This window comes from Mustelus asterias, chromosome 2, assembly GCF_964213995.1.
Source record: "Mustelus asterias chromosome 2, sMusAst1.hap1.1, whole genome shotgun sequence".
Taxonomy (NCBI): Eukaryota; Metazoa; Chordata; class Chondrichthyes; order Carcharhiniformes; family Triakidae; genus Mustelus; species Mustelus asterias.
Genome location: NC_135802.1, coordinates 160,466,773 through 160,477,182, shown reverse-complemented (window position 1 = coordinate 160,477,182; position 10,410 = coordinate 160,466,773). Strand labels below are relative to the sequence as shown.

Sequence of the window (10,410 nt, the reverse complement as noted above, 5' to 3'; positions counted from 1 at the left end):
CGGTAGTGGATGGATGGATGCGGAATGGGAAGAAAGCTGCAACCAGAAATTGGGGAGGTTGGAGTGATCATGGCGAGGATGGAGGGGGTGGAGGGATGAACCCGGAATGGAGGTGAAGCTCCAACTAGGAATTGGAGAGGTTGGAGTGATTATAGAGAGGACGGAGTGATCTTGTGTGTTTGTCTGCATGGGTTTCCTCCGGGTGCTCCGGTTTCCTCCCACAGTCTGAAAGATGTGCTGGTTAGGTGCACTTGCCATGTTAAATTCTCCCTCAGTGTACCTGAACGGGTGCCGGAGTGTGGCGACTTGGGGATTTTCACAGTAACTTCATTGCAGTGTTAATGTAAGCCTACTTGTGACACGAATTTTAAAAAAAGGAACATAACAATCTGATCAAATCTGAGCCTCATTGGAACCCTCTCAGTCTGATTCAGCGTCTCGATGGGGTGGGGGGTGGGTGAGGAGTAGGTTTCAGAATTTTCAGAATTTACCCTCCCTCCGTCCTGGGAGTTAAGATTCCTGCCAATGTAACGTTAGGCAAAAGTCTGTGTTTGTCTCTGCTGAACTCCTATCAGTTGTTTGTCCCGACCTTAGCTTTCCACTTCACTGGAAATGAAACTGAAACTGACACTTCCAGCCTTCCGAAGGTAGTTGAAACAACCAAAAGCAAAAGCTTACAATAAAGAATTAACTCCTCCCTCTCCCCATTACGTTTGAAATATATTTTCCCACTTTCCTGCATTAAACTATACACTTCCCCATCCGATGTACTGAAAAGAATCCATAAACATCTTTCCACACCTCGTGTTGAAGATAAATTGGAGGTATGCTTTTTATTGGATTTCATTTATTATCACATGTATTAGTATACAGTGAAAAGTATTGTTTCTTGTGTGCTATACAGACTGTTCATAGAGAAGGAAAGGAGAGAGTGCAGAATGTAGTGTTACAGTCACAGCTAAGAGAAAGATCAACTTAATGCAAGGTAGGTCCAATCAAAAGTCTGATGGCAGCAGGGAAGAAGCTGTTCTTGAGTCGATTGGTACACGTCCTCAGACTTCTGTATCTTTTTCCCGACGGAGGAAGGTGGAAGAGAGAATGTCTGGGGTGTCTGGGGTCCCCGATTATGCTGGTTGCTTTGCTAAGGCAGTGGGAAGTGCAGACAGAGTCAATGGATAGGAGGCTGGTTTGCTTGATGGGCTGGGCTTCGTTTATGACCCTTTGTAGTTTTTTGCGGTCTTGATACAATCAGAAATAATGCTTTCTATGGTGCATCCGTGGAGGTTGGTGAGAGTCACAGCAGACATGCCAAATTTCCTTAGCCTCCTGAGAAAGTAGAGGTGTTGGAGGGCTTTCTTAATCAACGCGTCAGCATGGAGGGACCAGAACAGGTTGTTGGTGATCTGAATACCTAGAAATTTGAAGATCTCGACCATTTCCATTTTGTTTCCCATTGAATAGACAGGGGTATGTCCTCCACTACCACTATGTTTCCTCACCTCACTGTATTAACGATAAAGCTGTAGGTGCCCTATCCTTCTACAGTGTGAATAAACCATAGGCACCCTGACCATCACATTGTGAAGAAAACAAACAGCAGATGGAATTTTACAGCACTTCTATTGAAAATAAACCTTGGAATGAAGGAAGTTTGGTGATGTAATGCGAAGGAATTTGGAATTTCGTATTTACAAGCAGTACCTGAATTGGCTTGATCACTTGAAATACTCATGGAATACTGGGTTTTATCTCAAAGACAAAGCAATATACAAGTCAAGAGCTAAGGGTTAACTTCAGAGCACAGGTGCTGTGCACATTTGAGTTTCACAACGTAGGAAGGATGCTGAGTAAATAGAGAGAATACAGCAACAGATTCATTAGAATGTTCTTGCGTATAAGGAAGAGAAAATCAAAGACCTGAAAAATTGGGGCTGATTTCAAAGAGTCATAGAATCCCTCCGGTGCAGAAGGAGGCCATTCGGCCCATCGGGTTTGCACCCACTCTCCGACAGAGCATCCCACCCAGGCCCTATCCCCGTAACCCCACATATTTACCCTGCTAATTCCCCTAAACTACACATCTTGGGACACCAAGGGGCAATTTAGCATGGCTTATCCACCTAACCTGCACATCTTTGGAGTGCGGGAGGAAACCCACGCAAATGGGGAAAGCTCGAGCACATCCAAGTGTTTTTTGAATCTGATGAGGGTTTCCATCAATGTGTGATAAAATTGCTCCCCGACTATTTTCTAATTCTCCTCTCTGGACCAAAGTTAGTGGGGACAAGATTGGGCAGGGCGGGGGTGGGGGAATCAGAGGGGTGCTGAATAGATTAATGGGGGGAGGAGAATCCTGCCTTCTATGTAGCCCTAACCCAGATTGAGTGGCTTTCATTAAGGTGGTACAATGGGTGAAAGAGGAAGGTGGGGGGCAGGGGGGCAGTCAGGGTTGGTGGAATTTGGTATGGATGATTGACAAACAAGGGTGGGGTTTGGGTTGGTGATTGACGTGTGAGGCAGGGTGTGCGTTTACGTCATCAACAGGTGCAGTGGGGATTAGAGGCAAATAATTGTCAAGCAGAGACAGTGCTTGAGTCAGGTAATTGACATGTGGCAGGGTTTATGGCAGGTGATTGGGGATTGTGGGGGTGGGTGATTTACAGGTGGGGTGGGGATGGGGTGTGGGAGACTGACAAGCAGGGCAGGGGCAGGAGAAAGGTGGGGACACGGATGGGGCGGGAGACTGACAGGCAGCAATTGGATGAGTGTGAGACTGATAGGTGGGGATTGTGGGGTATGAGCGCGACAGGTGTGGATTGGTGGGGTAAGACACTGACGGGCGAAATTGGGGGTGAGACACTGTGGGCGCGATTGGGACGGGGTGGGGGTGCGGGAGACTGACAGGTGAGAATTGGGGTGGCGGCGGCTGGAGGTAAGCGGGCTGGCAGGAATTGGGGCAGGACGTGGATGGGGATTGGGCTGGGACGCGGGCGGGAGGGCGGGGATTGGGGTGGGACGTGGGTGGGCGGGCATTGGGGCGGGGGGAGGGAGGGGATTGGGGCGGGAAGCGGGCGGGCGGGGATTGGGGCAGGTTATGGGCAGGTGGGGATTGGGGCAGGACGCGGGCGGGCAGGACGTGAGTGGGCAGGATGCGTGTGGACGGGACGTGGGTGGGCGGGATACGGGTGGGTGGCTGGGGATTGGGGCGGGACGCGGGCGGGCAGGACATGAGCAGGTGGGACGCGGGCGGGAGGGATTTGGGGCAGGACGCGGGTGAGTGGGACGCGGCGGGCGGGTGTTGGACGTGGCGGGCGGGCGTTTGGGGCGGGACGTGGCGGGTGGGTGTTGGGGCAGGACACGGGCGAGTGTTGGGGTGGGACGCGGGTGGGACTTGAGGATTAGGGCGTGGCGGGACGGGTGCGGGACTCGGGCGGGTGGGACTTGGGCGGGTGGGGATTGGGGCGTGGCGGGACGTGGGTGGGATTGGGGCGGGACTCGGGGATTGGGGCGTGGCGGGACTCGGGCGGGCGGGGATTGGGGCGTGGCGGGACTCGGGCGGGCGGGGATTGGGGCGGAGACTGAATTCAGTCCGCTCTGCGCTCCGGTGCCACTGGGACATTAGTGAGTGAGGAGAGGGGGGGGGGTTGAAGAGCGGACAGTGGGCGGCGATGCTGATGATGGTGTGTGCGGATTGATTAACCACTGGCTGTTCTGTTTTTTTGGGGCTGCTGCATTGACTTGATGCCGATGAAGATGAAGGTGTTGATGAAGCTGCCCGAGCCCGAGGAGGAGGATGAGGAGGAGGGGGGCGGCAAGGGGAAGGCTCCTGCGGCCATGCCGGCCCCGCCGCCCTGGAAGGAGGGGGTGTACGAGTGGTTCGGCTCGGCCCTCAGCTCGGCCCAGCGCCTGGAGTTCTGCTGCGGCCTGCTCGACCTGTGCCACCCGCTGGAGCTGCGCTTCCTGGGCAGCTGCCTGGAGGACCTGGCCCGCAAGGATTACCACTCGCTGCGGGACTCGGAGCTCCGCGCCAACAGCGTGCCCGAGCTGGCCGCCATCGGCGACCCGGCCGACGAGCTGAGCCGCAGCCGCCTGCTGGTGTCGCTGGCGCTGCTGGGCTCCGAGAACCGCGAGGCGGCCGCCGTGCTGGCCCGCGCCCTCTCCCGCCTCGACTCGGCCGTGCTGCGCGGCTGCGGCCTGCCGCCCACCGAGCGCGGCCTGCAGGAGTTCCTGCTGCTGCTCACCATGGCCTCCAACCACCCCGCCTTCTCCTTCCACCAGAAAGAGCGGCTCCGGCAGCAGCTCGCCGAGCTCCAGCGCCGGCCCGGCGGCGGCCGCACCTTCCAGAGAGCCGTCTCCAAGGTGAGGGGGGAATGGGAGGGTCAATGGGGCTGGGGGGGGGAGGGGGTGTGGGGTAACATTGGGGCTGGGGGCGGGGGTAACATTGGGGCTGGGGGCGGGGGTAACATTGGGGCTGGGGGGCTGGCTGTGAGGTAACATTGGGGCTGGGGGGGGCTGTGGGGGGGGTAACATTGGGGCTGTGAGGGGGGGTAACATTGGGGCAGTGTGGGGGGGGGTAACATTGGGGCTGTGTGAGGGGGGGATAACATTGGGGCTGTGTGAGGGGGGGGGTAACATTGGGGCTGTGTGAGGGGGGGGATAACATTGGGGCTGTGTGAGGGGGGGTAACATTGGGGCAGTGTGAGGGGGGTAGGCAGTGTGAGGGGGGGGTAACATTGGGGCTGTGTGAGGGGGGTAACATTGGGGCTGTGTGGGGGGGGTAACATTGGGGCTGTGTGGGGGAGGGTAACATTGGGGCTGTGTGGGGGAGGGTAACATTGGGGCTGTGTGGGGGAGGGTAACATTGGGGCTGTGTGGGGGGGGTAACATTGGGGCTGTGTGGGGGGGGTAACATTGGGGCTGTGTGGGGGGGTAACATTGGGGCTGGGGGGGCTGTGTGGGGGGGTAACATTGGGGCTGGGGGGGGTGGCGTAACATTGGGGCTGGGGGGGTTAACATTGGGGCTGTGTGTGTGGGGGGTGAATATTGGGGCCGCGTGTGTGGGGGGTGAATATTGGGGCCGCGTGTGTGTGGGGGGTTAACATTGGGGCCGCGTGTGTGTGGGGGGTTAACATTGGGGCTGTGTGTGTGGGGGGTGAATATTGGGGCCGCGTGTGTGTGGGGGGTGAATATTGGGGCCGCGTGTGTGGGGGGGTGAATATTGGGGCCGCGTGTGTGGGGGTGAATATTGGGGCCGCGTGTGTGGGGGGTGAATATTGGGGCCGCGTGTGTGGGGGGTGAATATTGGGGCCACGTGTGTGGGGGGGGTGAATATTGGGGCCGCGTGTGTGTGGGGAGTGAATATTGGGGCCGCGTGTGTGTGGGGGGTGAATATTGGGGCCGCGTGTGTGTGGGGGGTGAATATTGGGGCCGCGTGTGTGTGGGGGGTGAATATTGGGGCCGCGTGTGTGTGGGGGGTGAATATTGGGGCCGCGTGTGTGTGGGGGGTGAATATTGGGGCCGCGTGTGTGTGGGGGGTGAATATTGGGGCCGCGTGTGTGTGGGGGGTGAATATTGGGGCCGCGTGTGTGTGGGGGGTGAATATTGGGGCCGCGTGTGTGTGGGGGGTGAATATTGGGGCCGCGTGTGTGTGGGGGGTGAATATTGGGGCCGCGTGTGTGTGGGGGGTGAATATTGGGGCCGCGTGTGTGTGGGGGGTGAATATTGGGGCCGCGTGTGTGTGGGGGGTGAATATTGGGGCCGCGTGTGTGTGGGGGGTGAATATTGGGGCCGCGTGTGTGTGGGGGGTGTGAATATTGGGGCCGCGTGTGTGTGGGGGGTGTGAATATTGGGGCCGCCTGTGTGTGGGGGGTGAATATTGGGGCCGCCTGTGTGGGGGGTGAATATTGGGGCCGCGTGTGTGGGAGGTGAATATTGGGGCCGTGTGTAGGGGGGGAATAAATATTGGGGCCGCGTGTGTGTGGGGGGCTTAATGTTGGGGCCGCGTGTGTGTGGGGGGCTTAATGTTGGGGCCGGTGTGGTGTGGGGGGTTAATGTTGGGGCCGGTGTGGTGTGGGGGGTTAATGTTGGGGCCGGTGTGGTGTGGGGGGGTTAATGTTGGGGCCGGTGTGGTGTGGGGGGGGGGGGTTAATGTTGGAGCCGGTGTGGTTGGGGGGGGGTTAATGTTGGGGCGAGTGTGGTGGGGAAGGGGTGGCAAGGTAGCCCAGTGGTTCGCACTGCTGCCTCAGTGCCAGGGACTTAGGTTCGATTCCCAGCTTGGGTCACTATCTGTGTGGAGTTTGCATGTTCTTCCCGTGTCTGTGTGGGTTTACTTCCACAGTCTGAAAGACGTGCTGGTTATGAGGCATTGACCCGAACAGGCGCCGGAATGTGGCGACTAGGGGAGTTTCGCAGTAGTTTCATTGCAGTGTTAATGTAAGCCTTACTTGTGACTAATAAATAAACTATTGGGGATGTTGGGGTTATTATTGGGGGTGTGTGGATGGGGGTTAATATTGAGTGGTATGGGGGGGTTGATGTCAGGGATGTGAGGGACTGAGGTGGGGAGAAGGGGTGGGGTTGGCTGGGGGGCGGGTAGGGGTTGTGATTTGGGGCTGAGCTGGGGAACCTGCTCTTGGGCTGAGTGCAGTGCCCAGCCCCGTCTGCTCCGCCAGTTTAAAGCTAAATCTCTCCATCACTGTTTTGAAATGGTCGCGGCCCTGTCAGTCTTTTAAACCGTGTCACCTCCTCGGTGGATTTTCCATATAATTTTATAACAAATGGAGGTATAATGTGTTTTTGGTTTAAAAAAAAATTAAAATGCAGCCGCCGTTCGCTCCTCTGGCCGATAGGCGGCTGACTGAGCGGTGGCGGGGGGACGGAGTGCGCCTGCGCGGGGCCCGGGGCGGCGAGAGAGGAGGGGCGGGAGGGGGGGCAGTTTTTTGAATGGACCGTTGGCGCTTGAAAGCAGCCAATGAGAGGCCGCGCTGGGGCTGGTGTCAGTTGGCGGGGGAGGGGGGAGTTTCTGTGGAGCAGCAGCTCCAGGAGAGATGTGTCTGATCACTAAACTCACAGTAAGAAGTTTAACAACACCAGGTTAAAGTCCAACAGGTTTATTTGGTAGCAAAAGCCACACAAGCTTTCGAGGCTCTGAGCCCCTTCTTCAGGTGAGTGGGAATTCTGTTCACAAACAGAACTTATAAGACACAGACTCAATTTACATGAATAATGGTTGGAATGCGAATACTTACAACTAATCCAGTCTTTAAGAAACAAAACAATGGGAGTGGAGAGAGCATCAAGACAGGCTAAAAAGATGTGTATTGTCTCCAGACAAGACAGCCAGTGAAACTCTGCAGGTCCACGCAACTGTGGGAGTTACAAATAGTGTGACATAAATTCTGATTCTAGGATCGCATGATAAAGACTCAGGAGGAAAAAAGCAGAAATATTTATGTGAAATAGTGTGACATAAACCCAATATCCCGGTTGAGGCCGTCCTTGTGTGTGCGGAACCTGGCTATCAGTTTCTGCTCCGCGACTCTGCGCTGTCGTGTGTCGCGAAGGCCGCCTTGGAGAACGCTTACCCGAATATCAGAGGCCGAATGCCCGTGACCGCTGAAGTGCTCCCCAACAGGAAGAGAACAGTCTTGCCTGGTGATTGTCGAGCGGTGTTCATTCATCCGTTGTCGCAGCGTCTGCATAGTTTCCCCAATGTACCATGCCTCGGGACATCCTTTCTTGCAGCGTATCAGGTAGACAACGTTGGCCGAGTTGCAAGAGTATGTACCGTGTACCTGGTGGATGGTGTTCTCACGTGAGATGATGGCATCTGTGTCGATGATCCGGCACGTCTTGCAGAGGTTGCTGTGGCAGGGTTGTGTGGTGTCTTGGTCACTGTTCTCCTGAAGGCTGGGTAGTTTGCTGCGGACAATGGTCTGTTTGAGGTTGTGCGGTTGTTTGAAGGCAAGAAGTGGGGGTGTGGGGATGGCCTTGGCGAGATGTTCGTCTTCATCAATGACATGTTGAAGGCTCCGGAGGAGATGCCGTAGCTTCTCCGCTCCGGGGAAGTACTGGACAACTCACACCAGCTCCAGGAGAGATGTGTCTGATCACTGAACTCACACCAGCTCCAGGAGAGATGTGTCTGATCACTGAACTCACACCAGCTCCAGGAGAGATGTGTCTGATCACTGAACTCACACCAGCTCCAGGAGAGATGTGTCTGATCACTGAACTCACACCAGCTCCAGGAGAGATGTGTCTGATCACTGAACTCACACCAGCTCCAGGAGAGATGTGTCTGATCACTGAACTCACACCAGCTCCAGGAGAGATGTGTCTGATCACTGAACTCACACCAGCTCCAGGAGAGATGTGTCTGATCACTGAACTCACACCAGCTCCAGGAGAGAGGTGTCTGATCACTGAACTCACACCAGCTCCAGGAGAGATGTGTCTGATCACTAAACTCACACCAGCTCCAGGAGAGATGTGTCTGACCACTAAACTCACACCAGCTCCAGGAGAGATGTGTCTGATCACTAAACTCACACCAGCTCCAGGAGAGATGTGTCTGATCACTAAACTCACACCAGCTCCAGGAGAGATGTGTCTGATCACTAAACTCACACCAGCTCCAGGAGAGATGTGTCTGATCACTAAACTCACACCAGCTCCAGGAGAGATGTGTCTGATCACTAAACTCACACCAGCTCCAGGAGAGATGTGTCTGATCACTAAACTCACACCAGCTCCAGGAGAGATGTGTCAGATCACTGAACTCACACCAGCTCCAGGAGAGATGTGTCTGATCACTGAACTCACACCAGCTCCAGGAGAGATGTGTCTGATCACTGAACTCACACCAGCTCCACGATCATTAATCTCACATCAGTCTACAGAGCACCTGCCCCCTCCCCCCCCTTTCTTTGTGGCTACCGGGGAAAGGTCTTTGATTTGATTTATTATTGTCACATGTATTAACATACAGTGAAAAGTATTGTTTCTTGCACACTATAGAGACGATACATACCGTTCATAGAGAAGGAAATGAGAGCGTGCAGGTCTACTGCAATCCCGCCTTCATTCAGGAGAAAGTGTTATGTCAGAGATGGTTAAAGCTGGTCTTGAGCTGATTTAAGGCGTTGGATTACATAGTTTAAAAATTTATTTATTAGTGTCGCATATAGGTTTACATTCACGTTGCAATGAAATTACTGAGAATCCTCGACTTGCCACACTCCGGCGCATGTTCGGTTACACTGAGGGAGAATTTAGCATAGCCAGCGCACCTAACCAGAATATCTTTTGGATTGTGGGAGGAAACCGGAGCAGCCAGAGGAAACCCACGCATGTATTGTCTCTATAGTGTGCAAGAAACAATACTTTTCACTATGTTAATACATGTGACAATAATAAATCAAATCAAAGACCTTTCCCCAGTAGCCACAAAGAAAGGGGGGGAGGGGGGGGGCTGGTGCTCTGTAGACTTGATGCGAGATTAATGATCATGGAGCTGGTGTGAGTTTAGTGATCAGACGCATCTCTCCTGGAGCTGGTGTGAGTTTAGTGATCAGACGCATCTCTCCTGGAGCTGGTGTGAATTTAGTGATCAGACATGGGGAGAACGTGCAGACTCCACACACACACTGACCTGAGCTGGGAACTGAATCCGGTTCACTGGTGCTGTGAGGCAGCAATGCTAACCACTGTGCCACCTAGTTGTACATGGCATGAAGGTGCTACAGTTCAGTTTTAGTTATTTTAAAATAATGTATAGTTTTAATATTTAGTGCAGGTTGGCTTTCCATGTCAGCTGTCTTCTGACCCCAGATATTAGTTGTGGCTCAGTTGGCAGCACTTTTCCCCTCAGCTTCATGGTCCACTTGTGGATTGAGGTTTATGCTGCAGTTCATAAGTAAGGGTGTGAGTGCTACCTGCACTTTTGGAGGTATTAAAGAGTTTCTGTCTTGTTTAGCTGGATGTGAAATACCCCAATGGGCGGGCGGCACAGTGATTAGCACTGCTGCCTTACAGCAGTTCTGGCCTCTGGTGACTGTGTGGAGTTTGCATGTTCTCCCCATCTCTGCCTGGGTTTACTTCGGGTGCTCTGACTTCCTCCCACGCTCCAAAGATGCGCGTTGATTGGCCATGCTAATTTGCCCCTTAGTGTCACAAGGATTAGCAGGGTAAATACATGGGGTTACGGGGATAGGGTCTGGCTGGGATTGTTGTCGGTGCAGGCTCGATGGACTGAATGGCCGCCTCATTGTAGGGATTCTATGACTAATGTTCAATTTTAAGACGAACAGGGGAGCTATCTCTCAGCGACCTGGTTAATATTCCTAAGTAAGAAGTTTAACAACACCAGGTTAAAGTCCAACAGGTTTATTTGGTAGCAAAAGCCACACA

General features: G+C 54.3%; 1 protein-coding gene across 5 annotated transcripts in view; it reads left to right on the top strand.

Annotated features, from left to right (window-relative positions):
• The first annotated feature begins 3,630 nt into the window (after nucleotides 1-3,630).
• The window catches only part of LOC144480393 (zinc finger CCHC domain-containing protein 2-like), a 60,784-nt gene continuing 54,004 nt past the window's right edge, over nucleotides 3,631-10,410 (top strand). For 4 of the 5 annotated variants that reach the window (XM_078199811.1, XM_078199819.1, XM_078199804.1 and 1 more), the window contains exon 1: nucleotides 3,639-4,359. In XM_078199811.1, coding sequence (XP_078055937.1) covers nucleotides 3,742-4,359 — 618 coding nt within the window. In that variant the 5' untranslated portion in view covers nucleotides 3,639-3,741. Of the gene's footprint in view, nucleotides 4,360-10,410 lie in introns of all 5 variants that reach the window. The other variant, XM_078199826.1, reaches the window with a different exon arrangement.